General features: G+C 45.3%; 2 protein-coding genes across 3 annotated transcripts in view; one reads left to right on the forward strand and one right to left on the reverse strand.

The window, feature by feature from the left end:
• Positions 1 to 14228, forward strand: part of ptprb (protein tyrosine phosphatase receptor type b) — a 31330-nt gene extending 17102 nt beyond the window's left edge. The window contains exons 16-31 of the mRNA XM_077005488.1: positions 447 to 725; positions 3449 to 3598; positions 3732 to 3993; positions 4281 to 4387; positions 4472 to 4577; positions 5451 to 5531; positions 6172 to 6189; positions 6293 to 6374; positions 6502 to 6592; positions 7271 to 7347; positions 8297 to 8431; positions 8672 to 8794; positions 9057 to 9220; positions 11531 to 11666; positions 11986 to 12106; positions 12726 to 14228. Coding sequence (XP_076861603.1) covers positions 447 to 725; positions 3449 to 3598; positions 3732 to 3993; positions 4281 to 4387; positions 4472 to 4577; positions 5451 to 5531; positions 6172 to 6189; positions 6293 to 6374; positions 6502 to 6592; positions 7271 to 7347; positions 8297 to 8431; positions 8672 to 8794; positions 9057 to 9220; positions 11531 to 11666; positions 11986 to 12106; positions 12726 to 12748 — 1955 coding nt within the window. The 3' untranslated portion in view covers positions 12749 to 14228. The remainder of the gene's footprint in view (positions 1 to 446; positions 726 to 3448; positions 3599 to 3731; positions 3994 to 4280; positions 4388 to 4471; positions 4578 to 5450; positions 5532 to 6171; positions 6190 to 6292; positions 6375 to 6501; positions 6593 to 7270; positions 7348 to 8296; positions 8432 to 8671; positions 8795 to 9056; positions 9221 to 11530; positions 11667 to 11985; positions 12107 to 12725) is intronic.
• A 6511-nt stretch (positions 14229 to 20739) lies between these two features.
• Positions 20740 to 25441, reverse strand: part of LOC143514389 (calcium-activated potassium channel subunit beta-4-like) — a 34543-nt gene continuing 29841 nt past the window's right edge. Inside the window, exons 3-4 of one of the 2 annotated variants that reach the window (XM_077005491.1) lie at positions 24407 to 24488; positions 20740 to 22452 (exon numbers count right to left, since the gene is read on the reverse strand). In XM_077005491.1, the coding sequence (XP_076861606.1) occupies positions 22399 to 22452; positions 24407 to 24488 (136 nt within the window). In that variant the 3' untranslated portion in view covers positions 20740 to 22398. Of the gene's footprint in view, positions 24489 to 25441 lie in introns of both variants that reach the window. The other variant, XM_077005489.1, reaches the window with a different exon arrangement.

Genomic DNA, 25441 nt, shown 5'->3' on the forward strand with positions numbered 1-25441 from the left:
GCAACAGTAGGTTTTTTAAATGGTCCTCTGCCATCACATGAAGAGAAAAGCCCTGACACCTGGCTCACCTTGAAAGGAGCACCACTGCCAAAGAACATTTTTCAGCCGAATGTTTATTTAACCATGTGAGCTGCACACATGGTTAAATATTACCACAGCGAGAGCACTGTCACTGGACAGCATGCAGTCCAGCGTCAGGATTGGGGGACTCCCTGCAGGCATCTGTAGTGGAGGAGACATCAGGACAAACTCCAGTGAGACGAACTGTGTTAGTTTGGCTTTTTCTGTGAAAGAAGTTGGAATATGCAGTGGAGTAATGAAATGAGCTAAAACTGTGTTACCCTGTTTGACTGTGATGAGGCTGTGGACTGAGTGTGTGATGAGGTGTTAGGAAGCTGTTTACCTGTTGAAATACTAAAAGCGGAAAACGCTGTTGTGCTCCTCAGCTCCAGGTGCCGTGCGGAGCGTCCACTGCCACCCGCTGAGCTCCAGTGCGCTGTCGTGTTCCTGGAGGCCTCCTGCGTCTGACTACAGTGCTTATCTAGTGGAGTGCAGGGGTCAGGGCGGCGGAGAGCCCGTCTGGAGCGTCACACTGGGCCGGGACACCACCTTGCAGCACTTCGACCGGCTGGAGCCCTTCAGGAACTACACCGTCTCTGTCACCGTGCTGTCTGAAGACCTGCGGGGACCTGTGGTCCAGGACAGTGCTGTCACCATGATCGACCGTAAGATGCACTTCTCATGTCACTAACTACAGCCCATTGAACCTGATGAGAGTCAAAGAGGCTTAGGGTCAGGGTCAGGTTTAGGGTCATGGTCATGGTCAGATTTGGGGGAAGGGTCATGGTCAGGGGTAGGATTAGGGGCAGGATTATGGTTACATTCTGTGTGACATTTGTGTTTTTGAAAAAGCTGTGAAAATAGAAGGAAGAAATAGCTATACTATGACTGCAGTAATATGCAGTAATCCTTATTACACTGGGAAAGATAGTAATATAATTCTGAATTTCATTGCAGGATAATTAGACCAGATAATCCTGTGGCTCCAGTCACTTTATTATGTGAGAAGCCCTCTAAACTGGGAATCACCAGATTGTTATTGATGAAAACTGTGGACTCTATTTTATAACACACTCGTGAATAGATTTTCATAATAAATAATAATAGTTTCATAAACACTGATACTGATAAGTTGATGTTGATATTGAAGCTGATCTTGATGATATTGAAGCTGATATTGATGATATTGAAGCCTCTCGCTAATGTCATCAGCCTTCAGTTTTTAGTAGGTTTCAGTAAATTCTGTGAATTATGAAATGACAACATTGAAGCTAATTGAGAAGGTGTGTAAATAAGAAAAGACAGTGTGGATCCATCAGTGGGACCTCAGTTTGAGAACTTATCCAGGTTCATCCAGGCTCATTTGTTTCATTTGTTCATTGTATTATGTTTTGTTGGCAAAATTGATGCAGTTGTTGAATTAGTGCTTGGGGCTTTGTTGCCAGGGGAGATGTGGCACTGTATCTGCTGTAGCTAACGATTCCTCTGATGTGACTTCAGACTGTAGGCAGTGTCTCATCATGGCAGGGTGCTGAGTTGCTTTGACTCTATCTTGGCTTTGATTGATCTTAAGCTTCTGCCCTGGCGGATGTCCTAATCTACGTCAGCTAATCTATGAGTGGAATCCTTTCATTAACCCTGAGGGCTGAATCAATAGAGGGAGAGAGAGAGTGGAGGTGAATAGGCCGATAACCCCCTCTCATTTCAGCATGCCCCCTGCTTATGCCCCGCCCCTTTCTTACAGCCCACCCTTGCTAGCAGCTCACGTCTGCTTATGCCCCGCCCCTTACTTAAAGCGTGCCCCTGGCATAATTTAGTGGGCCAGAAAAGTGTAAGAATCACTCTCAGCCACTCTCTCTGTTTAATCCTCCAGAGAAGACAGAAACAGAAAACTGCTCATTTAAACTGTGTGTCTGCTGCTAACGTAATTAACTTGGTCCTCAGGTAATTAGCCATTCTGACGTATAGGGCAATGTGTTTGGATCACTCTCTTTGTTGAAAAGCCTTTGATAAAGTCGAGTGTCACACAAAAGTTCTATTATGTTCTTTCTGGGGTTAGTACTCTAGTTCTGTCAGCTTGATTTATATGAAGAGTTCAGAGGTTTAAAAAATAGTTTGGAGGAGGAGATGGAGAATCAGCCTACAGAAAGAACTTTTTTTCGTGCAATCTAAACTTTGTAGGGGGAAAAAGTCATTAAGATGAAGTGTGAGTCGATGGTAGCTAGCGGGAGATAGAGCGTCATTCTGGTGCTATTACCCAGCATGCTGAAGTCATTCTGTATCTCTACTCATTCAGTAATTGCTGCCATAGGGAAACCATTTGTTTATACCTGAACCAACAGGGGCTTTACAAAAAACAAACCAAAAACTCCACCTACTAAATCCTACATTGGAACTTGGCATGTGGAGTGTTTGGTTTTTCTGACTAGGGACGATTGCCAAATCCGTTTGAACTGGATCCAGCTCTAAGATCAGACAGCCCCCTTTCCGTTAGAGCAGATGCACTAGCTTGTGTTCATATGTGGTCATACACGTTCATATATGTTCATATGTCTTCATATGTGCATAAAAGCACTTACTCTAACCAGACAGTGGAAGTTGGGTCAGACGGTGCATGATTCAGAGCTCAGAGAGCAGTATTGAAGAGCATTGAAGTATCAGAGAGCATTGAAGCCCAGTGAACCTCCATGTTTCTTCTATAAGAACCTTGAACCTCTGCACGCTCACCTCAGCTTCCTCGTGTGCTTCTCCAGGGATGGCCGATGCAGGCAGGCTTAAATAAAGTCCCACTCAAATAGCCCATGTCTCCCGGGAGAGGCGAACAGTGAGCAGAGCCAGCCTCAGAACTGGCGAGGGGTCAGGAAGAACGGGAGAGAAGAAGAGAGCGAGAGACAGACCGGCAGGCTCGGCTGGTGGCTCAGGCACGGCTGCTGTGTTCTGGGTCATGGGCTAGAGCATGGTGCCAGACAGCAGAGGGCAGAAGCAGAACTAACAGAATTAGAACCGATGAGACACAACCACATTAGTCCACAAGTCCTCCAGATGGCTACCGCGGATCTGCTGGCTGTGGAGCAGATTTACGGCCCCGGCGTCCTCGTTCTGTTCACACATCCGGCAGGATGTTCATCAGTCTGCCCATGTGCATCTCAGACCTCCAAACTCTCCCTCTGCAGCCGCATTAGTCAGGAGTACCCAGGAAGCCTCTTGACCTGATTTAGAAGTGTTTAAAAACCCCAGGGTGGTGAGTCTACAACAGATTTATGATGGTTTTCTCTTGACCTGTGGTTCTTATCAAACCGTTTCAACACCACCTGGTATCCACAGCCCTTATGAAGCTGTACCTGAGAGACAGGTGTGAAAGTGTGGTCTGTGGGGGGTGTGTCCACAGGTCCTCCGGTGCCGTCTCCTCTGGTGCGGATCAGCGAGAGGGCCGCCCACATCACCCAGTCCACCATCTTCTTCAAGTTTAACTGCAGTTGGTTCAGCGACAGTAACGGGGCCATTCGCTTTTTCACCATTGTGGTGGCAGAGTCAGACGGTACAGCACACGCCCGCACCGTTCACACACACACGTGCATGCACACACGTGTCAGGCACACACGTGTCAGGCACACACATGTCAGGCAGGGCTCAGTGCGAGTTGGACTGATGGTGGAATGCGTGTTTGGCAGATTCCCAGACAGTTCTGCCAGAGCACAAACACCCCCTGCCGTCCTACCTGGACTACAAGCGTAACAGCTCGGTGAGGGCCTACCAGACCAACTACTTCCCCAGCCTGTGCCGAGATGAGCTTCAGGCAACCAGCAGTGTTTTCGAGATCAACCTCGGAGCTGGCATGGACCGTCTCGGGGGGCCTTGCGAGCACGACTCTGGACCCAGCCCTCCGGGGAGACGCTTCTGTGATGGGCCCCTGAAACCCAGAACCGCTTACAGGTACAGCCAGAGCAGGGCAAGAAATGTACTGCACTGCCTTCTGAAATGTAGTTTAGTTAATCAGGTAATTGTTTAACAAAGAAGTCAGTCTTTAGCCAGAGCATATCATAAATGTGATATTTAGAATTAGTAAAAAAAATAAATAAAAAAAAACAATGTGAAAATCTCCCAGCAGAGAACTGGTGAGAGCTAGTGAGAGCAGGTGAGACCCAGTGAGAGTTGGCGAGAGTCGGTGAGACCCAGTGAGACACGGTGAGATCCAGTGAGTGTGTGCTTGTGTCTTTCAGACTGAGTGTTCGAGCTTTCACTCACCTGTTTGATGATGAGAGCAGTGAGTCATCTCGTCCACTGTACAGCGACACCTACCTCTCCCTCCCACTCCGCACACAGGCAGGTGAGGTAGCAACCTGCACACCTGCTTTACCCGCCTCACAGCTACTAACTCTGAACTGATCCATGTGCATGTTCTGCCATCCAGAGCCACTGGGGGGCGCCGTCGAGGGCATCAGCGCTGGACTGTTTCTCATTGGCACAATGATTGCCATAACTGCCCTGTTGATCTATAGACAGAGACTCCGCAAAGTGTGAGTGCGCATGTACACACCTACACACACACATACACACACAGATGTGGATACACACACAAAAGTGCACAATCACTCATTTTGTCTGTTAGGTTATTAGCCACAGCTAATGAGTGGTCACTGGTCAGGGGAGCAGGCGAAAGCACAGTGTGGAGAACACGTGGGACAGAAGGAGGGACACGTGGGACTGAAAGAGGGACACGTAGGACTGAAGGAGAGACACGTGGGACTGAAAGACGGACACGTAGGACTGAAGGAGGGACACGTAGGACTGAAGGAGGGACACGTAGGACTGAAGGTGGAACCGAAGGAGGGACACATGGGACTGAAGGAGAGACACGTAGGACTGAAGGAGGGACACGTGGGACTGAAGGAGAGACACGTAGGACTGAAGGAGGGACACGTAGGACTGAAGGAGGGACACGTAGGACTGAAAGAGGGACACGTAGGACTGAAGGAGGGACACGTAGGACTGAAGGAGGAACAAGTGGGACTGAAAGAGGGACAAGTGGGACTGAAGGAGGGACACGTAGGACTGAAGGAGGGACACGTAGGACTGAAGGAGGGACACGTGGGACTGAAGGAGAGACACGTAGGACTGAAGGAGGGACACGTAGGACTGAAGGAGGGACACGTAGGACTGAAGGAGGGACACGTAGGACTGAAGGAGGGACACGTAGGACTGAAGGAGGGACACGTAGGACTGAAGGAGGGACACGTGGGACTGAATAAGGGCTCTAGCTGTTCTGCACTAATTCAATCTGGATAATAGGTTCCATAAGCTCTGACATGGTAATCATTCACCGGGGCTTATGAAGCATTATGGGAGTTGTGCTGATGTGTGTGTGTGTGTGTACGTGTGTGTGTGTCCAGAGCGGTACAGGAAAACCCTGTAGTGAGGATGAGTATGTGGAAGGAGATGCCATCTTCAGCAATGTACATGGGGGTCCGGAGGTATGATACACATTTATTGCAAATTTTTTAATCCTGTCGATCACCACTTATGAAATGTTAATATGCAAGTCTACAGCTCTGTAATCACATTGTTTCAGGCATTCTCAGTAGTGTGTAATTACACGGTTTTGTGTAAACACTCACAATGAGGTCCAGGTTTGGAGTCTGCAGCTGCTGACTCACACTATATGCCTTAGGGGAAAATCGATTTGTCTTTATTACTGGGCAATGCTTAAGCCTGATATGTTGAACTGTCAGAGAGAGAGAGTCAACGATAGAGAGTCAGAGAAAGAGGGAGAGAAAGAAGAAAGAAACATGTAACATGTGAATGCTGACAGAGTCTGCCTCAGTCATCGTGAGCTTCACAGGTGCCCCCCCCCCCCCCCACCCACCGCACTGTACTTTTATCACTATATGATTTAAGTGCTGATGGTCCCAAGTCATTGGCTCACAGACATACAAAGTTTGTGAGGTTAATTTGGAACTCTGAAATTGGCTACGGCGAGACAGACTGAGAGAGACTGAGATAAGAATGTAGACATGAGGAGAATTTAATCACCCTCTCTCTTATTGTCAGAATTTAATCACCCTCTCTCTTATTGTGAGAATTTAATCACCCTCTCTCACTTTTATTCTGCAGCAACCGCCGCACATGCAGGTGAGGTCTTGCTCTCGTCACAGTTAAACATGGTCTGCAAATGTGCGGAGTGATTCCGTTGATTATGATTGGTTTACGCTGCCTTGCCGGTGTGTTTCATCAGTCCTATCAGAGCAGCCCATTTTGAGGCCCATGTGACTAAGCTTCAGGCAGACTCTAGCTACCTCTTCTCAGAGGAGTTTGAGGTAAGGTGGATCACAGTTGAAACCAAAATGTTTAATGGTCACCTGGACCTGGGGAGGACATTGAAGTACACAGGAGCAGAGTCATGCTGCGTGTTCCCCTCACACACTGCGTCTGCTGCTCTCACAGGACCTGAAGGACGTGGGACGGAACCAGTCCCTGGATGCAGCTCGTTTACCTGAGAACCGCTGCAAGAATCGATACAACAACATCCTGCCATGTAAGACATCATCCTGTCAGACGTGTCCACATCCCAGTAAGACATCATCCTGTAAGACATCATCCTGTCAGACGTGTCCACGTCCCAGTAAGACATCATCCTGTCAGACATTTCGTTGTAAGACACGTCCCTGCAAGAAATCCCCCAGTAAGACATCATCTTGTCAGACGCGTCCTTGTAAGACAAGACATTATCCTGTCAGACGCGTCCTTTTAAGACACGTCCCAGTAAGACATCATCCTGTAAGACATCATCCTGACAGACGTGTCCACGTCCCAGTAAGACATCATCCTGTCAGACATTTCGTTGTAAGACACGTCCCTGCAAGACATCCCCCAGTAAGACATCATCTTGTCAGACGAGTCCTTGTAAGACAAGACATTATCCTGTCAGACCCGTCCCTGTAAGACAGCATCCTGTTAGATGCATCCCTGTATGATACGTCTCTGTAAGACGGCATCCTCTAAGACGAGTCCCTATAAGACACGTCCCTGTAAAACGCACACACACACATAACACAAACACACATTCACACACACACATACACACAAACACAAACAGTACGATTTGTTCTTCTTTCCTGCTCAGAGTGTAGCATGTGTTGATATCTTCCAACCTTCTCCTGGTTTGTCGATCCACAAATGGTGTCCCTCACGTTCTGCTTCTGTCTGCCTGTAGATGGCGCCACCCGCGTGAAGCTCTCGTGTCTGGAGGATGACCCCTGCTCGGACTACATCAACGCCAGCTTCATGCCCGTGAGTCGACCCAGGGCCCAACCATGACATGGCTAGCTGGTTTACATCACTCCTTCCACGACCTCTCTGTGTCTAGGGGGGTTGGGTGGTTTGGGGTGGAGGGGGGTGGGGGGGGGTCGTTGGGGGGTTAAAGGGGTTGGGTGGTTTGATAGTTTGGGGGTTGGGTGGTTAGGTGGTTTGGTGTTTTGGAGGGTTAGGTGTTTTGGAGGTTTGAGTGATTTGGTGTTTTGGGGGGGTTAGGTGGATTGGGGGGCTGGGTGTTTTGAGGGGCTGGGTGGTTTAGGTGGTTGGGGGGTTAAATTGTGTTGATGTAACTAGCATTTACTGAGATAGCACAGATCTGTGGTTGTTACTGACAGTAGAAATTTACTACTGCAATACTATTAAATCTCTAGTGACTTAGGGTTAGGGCTAGGATTAGGATTATGATTAGGATTAGAGTTAGGTGTTGGGGTTAAGGTTAGGGTTAGGGCAAGGATTAGGATTAGGGTTAGGGTTAGAGTTAGGGTTATGGTTAGAGTAATGGTTAGAGTTAGGGTTAACTCTACATTATGTAACGTGTATGTGGAGATGGTTGTTATTTTGACTAGTCCAGAACATGGACAACACCCTGATCCATATTTATCTATGAACATAGACAGTCCTTTAACATTACAGACATTATGATGACCATATTCTATGAACATAGACAGTCCTTTAACATTACAGAGATTATGATTACCATATTCTATGAACATAGACAGTCCTTTAACATTACAGAGATTATGATTACCATATTCTATGAACATATACAGTCCTTTAACATTACAGAGATTATGATTACCATATTCTATGAAGTAATAACATAATAGGTTCCAAGTGGGGAATAAATAAGTGTATAGTTCATAATGTGAATGATGCTATATTGTGTATCCTGAACAACATGAGGATGATGGTGTCCGTCTCTCAGGGAAACAGTTTCAGGCGTGAGTACATCGCCACTCAGGGCCCGCTGCCGGGGACCAAGGACGACTTCTGGCGCATGGTGTGGGAGCAGAATGTACACAACATCGTCATGGTGACGCAGTGTGTTGAGAAGGGCAGGGTGAGTAGAGAGGCGTCACTGTTGCCATAGCAATATACCAAAAAAAGGGAAAAGAACATAAGAAAACAAGGATGGCAGAGAGGAGGAGACAGTCACAGGCGTGTTTGTGTGTGATTTATGTGTGTATGCTGTGTGTGTGTGTATGGTGTGTGTATGGTGTGTGTGTGTGTGTGTGTGTGTGTGTGTGTGTGCGCGTGTGTGTGTGTGTGTGCATATGGTGTGTGTGTGTATGTGATGCAGGTGAAGTGTGATCAGTACTGGCCCGTGGATAAGGAACCTCTGTATTACGGTGACCTTGTGGTGCACATGCTGTCTGAGTCGGTCTTGTCAGAGTGGACCATCCGCGAGTTCAGGATACACACCGTGAGTTGGGGAAGGACACAGCGCACATACAAACAAACACACACGCACACAAACACTAAAACATGTCTAAGGAACATAGAAAAACTTTTAATTATATCGAAGTATTAATGCTAAATAATGTGAGATAATCAGGTCTTTTATCAGATAACTAATAATTGAGTGTGGTTGAATGAGCATTGAAGACTGAGGGTGTAGAGTTGAAGAACCCAGTTTGCTGAAGGTGCTTGAATTCAGGTGAGATGTTTTGGGTGTGTGACTGTAGGAAGGGCAGACACGTGACTCCAGGACCATACGACACTTCCACTACACAGTGTGGCCCGACCATGGGGTGCCTGACTCCACCCAGTCTCTCATTCAGTTCGTCAGAACCGTGCGAGACTACATCGACCGGGTGCCAAACTCAGGACCCACTGTTGTCCACTGCAGGTACACAAAACACCCCAAAACACTCCAAACACTACAGACACTCCAAAACATATTGGACAGAAATACACAAGTAAACTAAGTCTGATTCATACATTCAGTCATTTGTGCAGTCTGATACCGATCCAGTAATACTAATAAAAATGTATTGTAATAATTGTAATAACATCATTCAGTTTTAGGGAATGAACAAGGTAAATATAGTGTGATAATGAAAATGTGCAATAACTAATATAAATAATTAAGATTGACTGCTGTGTGTGTAGTTGAGAGTGTAGTGTGTGTGATTGAGTGTATAGTTGTGTGTGTGTGTGTGTGTGTGTGTTTCAATAAGAGATAGGAAGTGAGAATAGGAGAACTGGATGGTTGGCTTCATATTTAAACACTTCCACCGTGTCATATCTAGAGGTTGGGGTGCCTTCATCTCCCTCAGTAAACGCTGTTATTGGATTCTGGTCTTGCAGCGATTCCCTTCATCACATCCTCCTCCTCCTCTTATGACTTTGCCTTGTTGTGCGTCTGCAGCACCTTCCCGTAATGCTAATAGAAGCAATGCAGCTGGAGTCCTGACTTACTAGCACAGGCTGAGATCTTCACGTCCTTCACGTCTCACTCCTCGCCTTCCCGAAATCACCAAACTCATTACTGTTGTGCAGGGCTGATCTGTAATTCAGCAGAGCAGTCCCAGGTTGTAAAGATCACAGTTCCCTTGCCACATGCTTATTTTTGGAGCAAATTCAGGATATTAAACTCCTTCTAATCCAAAACTCAGAAATCAATGCGCAGATGATCAGTCTCCTGCACGGTGGAAGTCTGTTATGAACAGGAAGCAGGAAGTGAAGTTGGGTTCACTCTCTTCTGCATGTGATGAGACCACAAACACTGTTGTCCCTCCACAGTGTGATAATATTTCATCTCCTCAAACTCTGGGCCTTATAGAGGCTTATAGAGGCTTCAGGCAAGATTTGCTAATGTCTTCAGCTCCCTGAGACTAAAAGTGGTCTGAAATGAGACAGTGTGTAGACTCTTTTGAGAGCTGTGGCAGGACTGTGGTCTTATTGTAGCCTTGCTTTCAGTCAGTTCTACACGCGGAGTAGCCCACATAGGCAAAGGACCAAACGGGTGGAGACCTCACATTTTCTGATGTTGGTTTGTGAAGTACCTCCACTGTGAAACGGGGACACATACATCTACTGTGGGGGGTATGCCTCTGTTTCCTATAAATGGAAAAAGTATTAGAATAACAAGTGTAACAGATGTTTGTGTGTCTCTTCACTTTATCCCCTGAGAAAAGTCAGTAGAAACCTAGTTTAGACTTGCACAGAAGAGTAAGCTTTTCCCTAATTGCAAATAAGTAGGTGGAGCATTGTACACCACCCCTGAATATTCAGCATATTCAAGCAAGCACACTGCACCCTGCTCATCATCCATGTGCACAAAGTTGATGGTGAAGGTGGAGGTGGTGGTGAAGGTGGAGGTGATGGTAAAGATGGAGGTGGAGGTGATGGTGAAGATGGAGTTGGAGGTAATGGTGATTGTGAAGGTGGAGGTGATGGTGAAGGTTGAGGTGGTGGTGAAGGTGATGGTGAAGGTGGAGGTGATGGTGGAGGTGGAGGTGATGGTGAAGGTGGAGATGATGGTGATGGTGAAGGTGGAAGTGATGTGGAGGTGATGGTGAAGATGGAGTTGGAGGTAATGGTGATTGTGAAGGTGGAGGTGGTGGTGAAGGTAATGGTGAAGGTGGAGGTGATGGTGAAGGTGGAGGTGATGGAGAAGATGGAGGTGATGTGGAGGTGATGGTAAAGATGGAGGTGGAGGTGATGGTGAAGATGGAGTTGGAGGTAATGGTGATTGTGAAGGTGGAGGTGATGGTGAAGGTTGAGGTGGTGGTGAAGGTGGAGGTGATGTGGAGGTGATGGAGAAGATGGAGGTGATGTGGAGGTGATGGTAAAGATGGAGGTAGAGGTGATGGTGAAGATGGAGTTGGAGGTAATGGTGATGGTGAAGGTGGAGGTGATGGTGAAGATTGAGGTGGTGGTGATGGTAAAGATGGAGGTGGAGGTGATGGTGAAGATGGAGTTGGAGGTAATGGTGAAGGTGGAGGTGAAGGTGGAGGTGGTGGTGAAGGTTGAGGTGGTGGTGAAGGTGGAGGTGGTGGTGAAGGTGGAGGTGATGGTGAAGGTGGAGGTGATGGAGAAGGTGGAGGTGATGGTAAAGATGGAGGTGGAGGTGATGGTGAAGATGGAGTTGGAGGTGATGGTGAAGGTATACCTGTGGACCTGCATTATAGAAGCTCTGTGCTTGTACCCCCAGTGCTGGAGTGGGCCGCACAGGCACCTTTATCGTACTGGACCGGGCCCTGCAGCAGCTAGACAGCCGCTCCACTGTCGACATCTACGGCTGTGTGTTTGAACTGCGCCTGCACCGTGCTCACATGGTGCAGACTGAGGTATTAGAAGAATACTTTAGAAATACTCCAGCACATAACCAGGACCTTTAAAAATACTCCAGCACATAACCTGGACCTTTAGAAATACTCCAGCACTTAACCTGGAGTATTACCAGTACTCCAGAACATAATATTAATCAGTATATTATTCATTCGGAGAAGATTCACAGGGTTGGACTTTATGCCACATGCTTGGGTGAAGCCTCCCCCGGATTTGCACCCCATGGAAGTGTGTGGGACGCAGAGGCGCAGAACCGATGGAGGATCTTGTGTTCCCTGATCATGACAGTCTGCTATGCCCTCTTTGTGCTCCACCTAGAGCCAATACGTGTATCTCCATCAGTGTGTGCGTGATGTCCTGAGGGCCAGAAAGCTTCACTGTGAACAGGAGAATCCTCTATACCCCATCTATGAGAACTTCAACCCTGACTACTACAGAGGTGAGTTACAACTGCTATTAGGTGTCAGTCTCTTTCAGATTTTAAATTAAGATTTTATTTTATTTTATTATTTATATATTTTTATTTATTCATGTATGCCAGCCCATCCAGAAAAAATATATCTGTTAACAAAGGAAAAACATCTATAAATACTGTTTTGAAGGGTAGGTCACAAAACAGTAGCTGACCTATTTCTGAAATCACCAAGCAGGAGGACGAGCTGATCAAAGCTTGGTGATCTAAATGATCTGGCAGCGTTTATTTTGTCCTGCACTGGTAATATGAGTAAAGCTGGAAGCATGTGAACACCCTGGGCGTGAGTGTACAGCGAGCGGCTGGAACACAGATCTTATGTTCTTATGTACACAGAGAAGCTGCAAGCTGGGGAGAAACATATCTGCTGCCTTTTAAAGCTGAACGTTGCAGACATTTACTTGTTTGCTTTTGTGTGTTAGTGCTGTTATAGTATAGTATAGTGTAGTATAGCATAGTTAAAGGATTAAGAAGAAATTGTGGCATACTGAGGATAGAATAAATGACTTCATTAAAAGATAATGGACCTGCCTTCTCAGAAACAGCATGCAGTTTTCTTAACTGTCTGATATCTTGCCTTCCTCAGAATTCGTGTACAGTGGACGTTGAAGACTACCAGCCACTTGACAATCCATAAGGGAAAAACAATACATTTCTCTGCCATAACTTGCCATAACACGTGATGCACTCTAGGAATATAGCCTTTATTTTTATACAACCTTCTCAAGATGTATTTAAAATATCGAGGTTTGCTGTGTATGAATATTTATATGTAACATTTTTATACTTTAATCAGCGTAGTCTTGGTTTACACAAGTATTCTGCTTTCCCATATATCTTACTCAGTTAATATTATATTGAAGTTACATTGCCTTAATGTTTTAATAAGAAATTTGTGGAACTTTTAAAGATTTCCATTTATATAGTCAGTAATATCAGTGAGGAGAAGTGCATTGTGGCTTTTTAAAACCATGCTACCTTACTTTATAAAACCATACTGCCTTACGTTATAAAACCATTCTACCTGGACATGGGAACAAAGGGCTTGATTCTTGTTTTCAGATGTTAAAACCTCAAAACAAAGTAGTTATGGGATATATAGAAATGCTGTTAACTTAGCCCTATAAAAATTATCTTTGTATTTGTGGAAGAAAATGCCGTATATGTCTGTGAGTAAGGATGTGTTCAACAGCGCTGAGAACACGCCCTGTTGGAAGTTCTTCCTGAACTCACTCCTGAACTCACTTCTTTCCTGTGAGTGTACATGGAATTGCCTTTTCTGCTTGTCTGCATGTTGCCTCAAAATGATTAAAGCAAGAGGGATTATGCTGGGTGAATCCGGGGAGCAATCCAATCTGCTGCAGATTTGCGGGGAATTGCCGAGCGTGGTGGGCAGGGCCAGTGTCTGGGGCGGGGCTGGGGCGGAGTTCAAGATAGCCCCCATACACGTCTTGCCTTGCTCTCTTCTCCCCATTCTGGTCCTATACACTGGGCTCCAGGGTGTGTGGCCCTGCTCCACTGCTGGTGAGAGGCTCTGTCCTTCAGATGGTGGCACTTCCTGTCACCCATTATGCACTCGCAGAACTCAGACCTCTGATGGAAAATGTTTGCAATACTTTCAATGGCAAGCTTACATGGCCAAGTGTGATGGACTTTCCTAATAGACTTCTGGGAAATATTTAAAAAAGTTATAAGGTGCCAAATCACCAAAAAATATTAAATCTGCTTACTGTAACTTTATCTCATACTTACCTACTATAACTTTAATGTGTTTTAAGTATTAACCAAGCACTCAACCATTGGATTTTAAAAGGCTGTTTTTATTGTCTCTACCTCGCACTATAGATGTTTAACATATGGAGAGTGTGTGAGCTTTATGTTGTTTCAGTAATATATTCCATTAAAACTACTGCTGTTGCTGTGTTAATTATAAAAGTCACATCTGCTGAGTCAAAATAGCATTATAATGTTTTAATGTCTGTTATCCAGTAAAACATGTATGTAATGGTTAGAGATGACCATTAGGGGCGCTGGGAATGGGAAGGCAGAGGAGAGAGGGAGAGAATAAAACGGACGAGTTATATCCTGACTGTTGGTCCTGAAACGTTATTATACATTTGCGTAAGGAACAATACATGGTGTCAGAATTCAACGACCCACGACAGGAAGAGTCGATGGAATAACTCTGACAACTATTCGGGGCAGTAACTTGTGGGTTAAGTGAGGGGTGAGTAGTGAGACGGTGAGAAAGTTGTGCGGGAAAAGTCTGCAAAAGCTAAGAAACTAGCGATCGGCTAACGACTCCAGTATGGATCACATCTTCACTATCACACCACCCGCAGCTTTTGACTACGAGCCAAGTTCGTGGCCTGCCTGGATCAAACGTTTCGAGCGCTTCAGAATCGCATCGGGACTGAAAGATAAGGATAACGCTTTCCAGGTGAATTCTCTGATTTATACAATGGGCGAGAAAGCCGAGGACATTTTGAGTTCGTTCGCTTTAGAGGCAGATAAAGAGAACGATTACGACGAAGTTATACAGGCTTTTAATGAACACTTTGTTGGCACCCACAACGTAATTTACGAACGAGCCAAATTTAATAAGAGATGCCAAGAAGTCGGCGAATCTGCTGAGAGCTTTATCACGTCAGTGCATAAGCTTGCCGAGCACTGCAATTTCGGTGTCCTGCGTGAGGAACTGATCCGAGACAGGATTGTGGTGGGCATACGCGATGCAAAATTGTCGGAAAAAATGCAGCTAAATGCCAAGTTGGATTTAAAGACGGCAATAACGCAAGTGAGGCAGCACGAAGAGGTTAAAAAGCAACAGGCAGTTCTACGGTCAACTGAGGCATCGGAGCAAGTGGATGCGATATCCAGGAGAAAGGTGAGCGGGAAAAAGTCGGTGCAGGGATTCAACCGCTCTCTCCCGCAATACACAATCAAGCCGACACAGTGTGGAAAATGCGGCAAATCCCCAAAACATTCCTGGAAGGACTGCCCAGCAAAGGACGTCGAGTGCAGAAAATGTGCAAAGAAAGGGCACTTTGCTGCAGTGTGCAGAGCTGCGCAAAAATTAGATTCCATAGAGGAGGACAATTCAACAGCTTACCTGGGAGCTATCAACCACCCACAGTTATCCGCATGGACTGAGACACTTGGTGTAAATGGCGGGCCTGTACACTTTAAAGTGGACACGGGTGCTTCTGTGACTGCCATTCCTGAGACGGAATATGATGAACACAAACATGGCGCTTGCACAGCAGCAAGTAGGCCTCTCCTGGGGCCTTCAAGCCAGCCTCTGAATGTCACGGGGCGAGTGACTGTAGTCATCCAGAGGGGAGACAGAAAGATCGAGGAGGAGGTCTACATCGTAAAAGACCTCACCACATCTCTGCTGGGCCTCCCTGCCATCCGGAGACTGCACATGATCCCTCAGCTGAACAGCATAGATGACACCGAGGCATCCTTCCGCTCAACATACCCAGAGGTCTTCCAAGGGCTAGGGCAGCTCCAGGGTGAATACAAAATCAAACTTAAAGAAGGTGCCCTGCCCTATGCACTCTCAGCACCACGGAGAGTGGCCATTCCTCTCCGCGCCAAGGTGAAAGAGGAGCTAGACAGGATGGAAAAGTTGGGGGTCATAGCCCGCGTGGAAGAACCCACAGAGTGGTGCGCGGGCATAGTGCCAATCGTGAAGCCCTCAGGAAAAATACGCATATGCGTAGATCTGACTCATCTGAATGAAAATGTCATCAGAGAGAGACATATCCTGCCTGCGGTGGACGAAACACTGGCCAAACTCGAAGGAGCCAGGTTCTTCACCAAGTTGGACGCCACATCAGGCTTCTGGCAGGTGCCACTACACAAGGAGTCGATGCTGCTGACAACATTCATCACACCAGAGGGCCGGTACTATTTTAAAAGACTGCCCTTTGGCATATCGTCTGCCCCTGAACATTTTCAAAAGAGGATCTGCCAGCTTATCGAGGGCATAGACGGAGTCCTTTGCCACGCAGACGATGTCCTCATCATAGGACAGGACCGGGCAGAGCACGACAGCAGACTTCATAGAGTGCTACAGAAGTTCAGAGAGGCTGGCCTCACCCTCAATGAAAAATGCCAGTTTGGTCTGACTGAGATCCGGTTCCTGGGTCACGTCATCAACGCTCAGGGCATCAGAGCAGACCCAGATAAAATCAAGGCGATCCTCGAAATGCCTGAACCGAAGGATGTGGTGGATGTTCGGCGCTTCATGGGCATGGTGAATTTCGTTGGCAAATTTTCATCGCGCCTCCCTGACCTCACAAAGCCCATCCGCAACCTGCTGAAGGCAGAGAACAGCTGGACATGGGGGCCACCCCAGCAGAAAGCGTTCAGAGAGGTAAAGACAGAACTGGGGTCAGAGACGGTGTTAGCCCAATACAGTCCAAACCATGAAACCATGGTGTCTGCAGATGCCTCCTCGTATGGGCTAGGGGGGGTCCTGACACAAAAACAGCAAGGAGGTGAGTGGAGACCTGTTGTTTTCATTTCACGAAGCCTCACCAAAGCCGAATCAAGATATGCCCAAATTGAAAAAGAGGCATTGGCGGTGACCTGGGCATGTGAGCGCCTGCAAGGATACCTAAGTGGTCTGGACTTCACCATTAGAACTGACCATAAGCCACTTCTCACACTTCTGAAGTCCAGAGCATTGGACGACCTGCCGCCAAGGATTATCAGGTTCAGACTCAGACTGCTCAGATTCAACTTCAACATCATCCATGTTCCAGGAAAAAACCTGATAACTGCTGACGCACTGTCGAGGGCGCCTCTTCCAGCCACAGGCACAGAAGTGGAGCACAACCTGGAAAAAGAATGCCAAGCTTACCTGAATAGTGTGGTGGAAAGCCTACCAGCCACACCTACAAAACTGGACCAGATAAAAAGCGCCCAACACTCGGACGATGCCTGCAAACGCCTCAGCCGGTACATTGCAAATGGCTGGCCTGAACACAGACGAGACGTACATGAACTGCTGCTACCTTACTGGCCGGACAGGTCGTGTCTGCATGTAGGGGGAGGACTGCTTATGAAAGGTGAGAGACTGATTATTCCAGAACACATGAGAGCTGATATCCTTCAGAGACTGCACCAGGGGCATCAAGGCATCAACAAATGTCTAGCTAGGGCCAGAGAATCAGTCTGGTGGCCTGGCATCGCGTCCGCTGTGAAGCAGAGGGTGGAAAGGTGTGAAACATGTGCACGTGAAGCTCAGGCACCGGTGGAGCCCTTACTCACTACTGAGCTCCCGAGTAGACCCTGGCAGAGAGTTGCAGCAGATCTATTTCAATGGCAGAATGGGAACTATCTAGTTCTGATCGACTACTTCTCCCGCTATATCGAAGTTTGCACGCTGCCCAGCACCTCAGCAAAACAGACTATAGCAAGATTCAAGGCGGTGTTTGCCAGACACGGCTGCCCTGAAGTGTTAGTCACAGACAATGGTCCCCAGTTCTCGTGCAATGAATTCTCCCAGTTCGCACAGGACTATGACTTCAGCCATGTGACAAGCAGTCCCCGTTATCCTCGTAGCAACGGGGAGGCAGAACGGGCCGTGAGAACGGTCAAGTCTCTCTTGGAGAAAGAAGGCGACTTTCACAAGGCGCTCCTGGTCTACAGGGCCACTCCACTGGCCCAGGGATTTTCCCCATCCCAGCTACTGATGGGCAGAAGGATCAGAACGTCGGTTCCGGTGTCTCCAACACAGCTACAGCCAGAGTGGCCAGATCTACAAACTTTCAGAACGAAAGACGCCACGCTGAAGCTGCAACAGCAACAGGCATACAACCGGAGACATCGCACCCACACCCTGCCACCTCTTCAGGCGGGACAGCAAGTGTGGGTCAGACCTACAAACACCAGAGGGACAGTCGTGGGGCCGGCGCACACACCTCGCTCATATGAGGTGGAAACAGCAGAGGGAGGACGGCTGCGACGCAACCGCTCTCACCTCAGGGAAGTACCAGTACCTCCAGAATCAGGCGAGACTTTAACAACTAGGTCAGGGCGACTATCTAGGCCCCCTGAAAGACTGGACCTTTGACCAAAGGACACAGAAAAAGAGAAAAAAATGTTATGTTTCTGTTCTGTTTGAAATGCAATGTTCAGATTTAGTAGACATACAATATTCAGAATAGTCAATACCGTAATGCAAGATGGTTATAGTACAGTATTATGTCTTTATTAAGTTATACGATTTAATGCTGGAACTTCACGATTTAGAAGGTGGAATGAGTAAAAGTGAATTCCTAAGTTTACAGAGTAAATGAAAATAAGGGAATAGCCATAGAGAGTAAAGATAGGTGTTATGTTAATGGTTTGCCTAAAACAGTTAAAACTGCCAGCTAAAAGGGGGAGATGTAATGGTTAGAGATGACCATTAGGGGCGCTGGGAATGGGAAGGCAGAGGAGAGAGGGAGAGAATAAAACGGACGAGTTATATCCTGACTGTTGGTCCTGAAACGTTATTATACATTTGCGTAAGGAACAATACAATGTATGCATATATCTTTGAATGGAGTTTTGTGAAAGCTCACTGTGGTTCTAAACTGGTATGGCTGGAAGGTCTTTAGTGGTCGTCACAGCTGAAGAACATCTCTTACCTGATGTTCTGTAGCCATGTAGACTCTGGGTTTTAAGAACAAATGTAGCCTCTTAAATTCACATTGTAAGATGCCCTCATAAGCTGTGGACTATGGACAGCAGAATTGCCTAGAACCGAGGAAGAGGAAGGCGCACTCACTGTGTACTGAAGATGGTTTTTATCTACTGCACAAATATCTTTTTCCTACAACGTTATACTATGTTTTGAAATATATTGATTTATTACCTTATGCTTTGATATGAATCGTTCTGTGATCTGGTAGGTTCCCTCTCACAATTCATGAGCTGTTATCTGTATAGCTGGTCTCTTTTTTCCAATTCTGACAAAGTATAAAAAAATTATAAAAAAATGAAAGTGTATTTGGAGCAGTCTAAGCAAAATAATGAATGGCAAGTGTGTGTATGTGTGTGTGTGTGTGTGTGTGTGTGTGTGTGTGTGTGTACCAAAGTGAAGGACTTTGGTCAGAATATATGAGTAGAACACAGTCTCACGGCTGCTGGGGACAATAAAGCAAATCATCTCACTGTCGTTCTGTGTGTGTTCTCATTCTTGGGCTTGCACATCCATTATCATTCGATTCAGTTGCAGAACTTGTACTTTGTGAATGGGAGAGAGCTTGAAGTGACATCCTTTGGTAAACGGATTTCACCAAGATTCAAAACTTGTCACCTTTAGAAAATAAAACAACTACTTGATTGTCACTGTTATGTGATTCTTCTGAATCCAAATCTTATCTAACTGCTTTTTATTAATGTAATTTTAAATTGTAGCAGAACATTAGCAGCAGGCTACTTGTTAGCACAGTTTTCTAGACACTGTGAACAGCCTCCTGAGCAACCATCAGTGAGACCCACCTTCTCATTTCTGGGTCTTTATTTAAAGACCAGTGAAAGGACAACAGACCTTCCTTTGGATCGTACCAATCACACCCGCCCCCACTCCCTTTGTATTGTACCAATCACACCCGGCCCCACTCCCTCCGCTGTCCTCATTTGGTCTAGTCTAATCCCGTTTGTCACAACAAAGTATTTATCTAGATTACTGAGTAATTTCACAAGCCTGTTCACCTCTCCTCTCTGCCGGTGCTCGAGGTGAGAGATATCCGTGCTGCTGTTTAATCTCATACATGACACTTTATGACTCTGATGCTGAAATTCCTCATTACTGAAGTACTGAATGACTGAATACTGAAAATTTGAACACCGAGTTTGACAGCATTTCACTCAAAACACACTGGGGGACCAATCCTGAGATAAAGCAGTGTAGTGTGTGTGAATATAAAGCAGTGTAATGTGTGTGAGTATCTGGCCTTCTGCTGATGAGTGTGAACATTTATGCATAAATTAGGTTCTCTCCAAATATCATGCAAACTTTGTGCCTCTCAAACTTTCCTTTGATTGTGAGATGTATTTCCTGCAGACATGAGCCTGTGTGTGCGCAGCCGCCTGAGCTCAGCATGCTGCTCTTAGTGTGAATCCTAAACTCAGATTTATGAAACCAAAGCCATTTTCCCTAAATCTGTGGGTTATCCGGAACCCTTTCAGAGTAATATGGGCTATTCACGAGCCTTATACAGCAGACTCAGACAGGGTCTCCTACAGACTGTATGTACAGCTTGAGAAGGCTGTTCTAAGAATATCTAGGCCTCTCTCTCTCTCTCTCTCTGATAAGCATGGCTACCATGGAAACCTCCATCAAATACATGCATAATTAGCATCAGCTGCATTGATGTCATCACAAACTAGAATAAGAGATTAAATTAGAAGTGTTGACATGCATGCTTGCACCCACACACACACACACACACACACACACACACACACACACACACACTTGCTGTCTTCAAGCCTGTGTGATTAAAACCCACTGCATGTTTGAAAATGAAACAATTGCAAACAATATAATAACATATTTTATTAATTTTTGATAAAATAACTAAATCAGGCACTACTCATCAAGATGTTGTGTGGTTTATCTCCACTCCTTCTAGCAGCGTTTTGATATGTTTAATTTCTCAATATGAACTACTGATCTCACATATCAGTCAAATAAATGTATTCAACCAAATATCACCCAATAAACTTTGGGTTTGTCCATGTCATGTCTAGCAAGCATGATCTAATCCATGGATTTTAGCCATGATATGAGTGAGTGCTCAGAAGATCGTGTTGTGTAAGGCAGAAGAGTGTGGGAGTCTATCCTTAAAGTTGCCATATCTAATCAAATTAAGCGATGGTTTGGTGGGGCATTCACAGTGAAACCTGAAACACTGGGATCAGCAACCCTCCCTACAATCATAATGGTAGAGTATCATGATGAAGGACTGGCAACCTCATGTTCATCAGTACTCACTGCTAAGCAACAGAGCGACTTGGCACGTACTGTATTTAAACAGAGCAATCCTGAAGGGTCTGGACAAGTCTTGAAATGTATGACATTTACAGAGTTGTATAAAACACAACAGTTTTCACATGAAACACAATAATAACTGCACAAATATGAAACATTTTATAAGTGTAAAACATTTTTTACTGAAATATAACAACTGAAATAGCTCTAAAGATAACTTGAGAGTCGTGAAACTCTAGCAACAGTGGAGGTAATTCAGCACCTCAACGATGCATCTGGTGGACTCCTGCCAGAGAGTTTGACTTTGTTCAGTGGTCTACATAATAATGAGAGCAATTTAAGGGCTGGGAATTTGATCTTTGGATAACCTTTACTTAAAAGGACCTGGACATCCATGTTTTCCTCTATAATTTGTATGCGAAGGCTTTTAGCAGTGGGAGTGGCTTAATTAATATTCATACCGTATATTGTACCACTTGACTCTTTAGAATAGATTTTTTTTCACCATAAATGGCAAAATATTATTTGTTGCATTTAAATGAGCCAATGTGTGTGTGACAAAAACACACACACAAGACAAAATCAGCCATAATGTTAAAACCACCTGCCTAATGTTGTGTATGTCCCCCATGTTTAGGTAAATGGAATGTGACAGTAATATCCACAGTACTCCAGGACAGAGAGTTTATGTTGTGTAAGTTGTGCATGTTGTGTGAGTCCCCCCATGTTTAGGTAAATGGTTTATTTAGGCAAATAGTATGTGGTATGCAAAAGGTAGGTTTAGGTAAATGATATGTGGTATGCAAATGGTATGTTTAGATAAATTGTGGTATATTAATAGTATGTTTAGGTACATGGTATGTGGTATGTAAATGGTGTTATATAAATGGTATGTGGTTGTAAATGGTATGTGGTATGTTAATGATGTTATATAAATGATATGTGGTATGTAAATGGTATTTGTTATAAATAATGATATGTGGTATGTCAATGGTATGTGGTATGTAAATGATATGTGGTTGTAAATGGTATGTGGTATGTAAATGGTATGCAAGTGGTATGTAAATGGTATGTGTTATGTAAATAGTATATAAAGATGTGACTGCAATATCCACAGGGGTCCAGGACAGTTTTCCAGCAGCACCTTTTCCATCCCAGCACACTCCCTCTGCCACCTTGATTTCTTCCCACAGTGTGACTTTTTCTGCAGTTTCAGTTTGCGCTACCGTAGCTCTTCTGTGTGAGAGGACCAGATGGGCCTTCACCCCACATGCAGCTCGGAGTCTTGGGTGCCCATGATGCTGCTGAGCCAGTGCTGTAGAAATCACAATTAGGCCCTTGTCAAACCAGATGCTTATATTTGTCCAATTTTCCTGCTTCCAACTCATCAACTTCAAGAACACTTCACCCTTTGACAGGTGCCACTGTAATGAGATCAGTGTTAATCACTTCACCTGTCAGTGGTTGTAATACTATGGCTGATCAGTGTGTGTAGTAATACACTAAAGTAAGCAGATCAAACTAGAAGCTGCCATGCAGTAGTATACTGTTGATCATTATTTTGCAACACCTTAAACACTGAGCTCTCCAAATGTCTATTGTGTTTTGCAGTAGATCTAACAGATCTCTCTGATTTTGTCCTGCAGCACCAAACTGTGGAGCCAGCCAATAAAGTTCTTCATGAATCTACTACACAAAGAACAGATGTAAGACATTTACTACAGTTGCGTACTTGTCGTTGATATTTATATAGTTTTATTTCATCTGAATTTATAATTCATTTGAAATTCTAAATGATCGGTACACTTTCAGAACACAGTGATTATATATGTGTGTGTTTTAAGAAAATATGACTACCATGTAACATTCAGCTATTGTTATGTCATACTGCACAGCTCAAATGGTGTTAATGTTTTAGAGTTTTTACTATGGCATGCTGGAGTCTGATTTCTCCAGCATGAGAAAAACTGGAAATCTGATTTAAACCAGTTCAAATTTAAGATGAGACATAATTAGTTTCAGATGTCTTTGGCAGGAGCAGAGTAATGATTATTAGGTCTGGACATTAATACAATGGGAAGCGTCAGCGTTTATGCAGGAGTTATCTACAACACAATTGCCAAAATACACACAACATCCAACAGGCAAAAATCCTGTCCTCTGTGTCTGTGTCCTCTGTCTGTTTTTGTGTCATCTGTGTCTGCGTTACATTTTTATGCATACAAAATTGCTGCATTATGCTTAAAGGCAAAATCACAATTTTTCTATGTGTAAATGGACAGCCTGCTTCTCTAAACCAGTCTACAGCTTTAATGTTTTGTTATGGAAATGTTTTGTGTTAAAGCAAGCAGTTATCAGACTTACAAAGACATTTTCTTTGTACGAATGCGTCATGGTAACTGGTGTGTTCAACACATGAACACATGCTATTGCTGATACGTGTCCAGTGGTGGAGAGATATAACTTGTACTGTGATTAGAAAGTAAAGCAAACTATTGACTGCTACATGACAAATGTAATACCTGCTAGAGGTATTCTCAGGTGGAGAAGACGTTTAAATGACGTTTGACAACACACATGGATGAGGTAGAGGAGAGTGGACATCAACAGCTGCTGAACATAGTTCTTTATTTCCTGCTACATTAGCTAATGCTACGTAAAGCATCCCATGGATAGCTTAGCATAAGCGCTACGGTGACATAAATGGCACATCACAAACACAGAGACAAATGAAAAGGTGAGAACACACGGAGAGCAAAATGGAAACAGACCACTGGGACACCGTAGAGACTCGGAGGGATGAGAGAAGCTTCTCTCTGTGTTTGCTGTGGCCTTAACACACGTCACCATAAAAATCATTTTAAGAATATCTTTGTTGTTGGTTTTGTTGTTGTTGTGTTTGGACCATCCCCAGCTAGGTTAACCGAGGACACGAGGCACAAGCCCGAGGCCGAGAAAACCAACAAACATCGCACGTGTGCTTCTGGTCCTGGGCGAACTCCATGGGCTCGTCCTGCCTGGCGCACTAAACAGTGTCGTCGTTGCGTCCACACACTTCCTGTGGTTTGAGTCCAAAACGTGTCGGTTTGCCACCGGCGCTCCGCAGCTAAGCGGGAAGCAGGCACCGCAAGCAGGAGCGCGAAAGGGTGTCAGCGTGAGCGTGAACGTCTGTGTGCGTGCACTTAGGAGAACTTCCTCTTCTGAATTGCCTCGGCACGGACAGCCAGGCTGCGTGTGCAGACCGTGAGCAGCACGATGAGAGTACCCACCAGCAAGCTAACCATCGGCCAGAGCACACAGTGGAGCAGCACGCTGGCATCATGGGAGCGCTGCCACAGCACGTCATCTGGCCTGTAGGGAGCGACAGAGAGCAGGGTCATTTGGCACACCCCCACACTCGTAGGAAATGTTGACTTTTGATTTATATTTCAAATGTAGAAATGTTATAGTTTTTACTATAGGAACATTTGGTAAAAACCTGACCACAGCGGTAATGTTCAAAGCAGCTAATCTGCTCTTTTTGTCATTCTACATGAATATGACTGATCAACAGGGAGGAACGGTGATGAGGCTATAATTGCTCTTAATTGCTAACCCAGTTAGAATCATAAGAGGCATTTGCATTTTCTGTGATTTACAAGCACCTCACCATGTTATGAGTCAAAGTTACACCATGCTGTGTTCCAGAATTTAAGGAAAATAAGGAACAGATGTTAAAAACTCATCAAAGGAAGTAAAATCAACAAGCTAATGTTGCTATGATTGTCCTCAGTCTTTGAAAGCGACTGTAAAATCAACTGGTTTTCCAAAATTAAGGGCAGAAAGAAGCAGGTCAGGATGAGACTCACAGAAAGAGGTTGATGATTTTGAAACTATACAGCAGTGGCAGGTGAGGCCAGCCCAGTGAGCAGGTAAAAGCTAATATCAAAGGAAAACAACTGTTCCTTCAGGGCAGAAGGACCCATCGTAGCATACTGCAGCTGTGAGTTAGGACAGCATGAAGTCACCCTTAATGACACAGGAAGTCCAGAGTTTCCAGCTTTAATGGGGCAGTGGGAGTGGTTTTGGCTGGAGTGTTTATGGTGGTGGGAGCACACTGGTGATAGGCAATGAGAGCAGGAGGGACAGAAACAGATCACTGTCACGTAGCATCTCTCTCTGGCACCGAATATAGCATCATTACATTCAAATCAAGTATACTTAGTAGTCAGATCTTCCAGAGAGGTTCTGGACACAAACCACTATTGCCAATAATAGCTATAGCCACAAAGCTCTAGGGAAATGTTTGTATCAGCTTAACTACA

Source organism: Brachyhypopomus gauderio, chromosome 5 (genome assembly GCF_052324685.1).
Source record: "Brachyhypopomus gauderio isolate BG-103 chromosome 5, BGAUD_0.2, whole genome shotgun sequence".
Taxonomy (NCBI): Eukaryota; Metazoa; Chordata; class Actinopteri; order Gymnotiformes; family Hypopomidae; genus Brachyhypopomus; species Brachyhypopomus gauderio.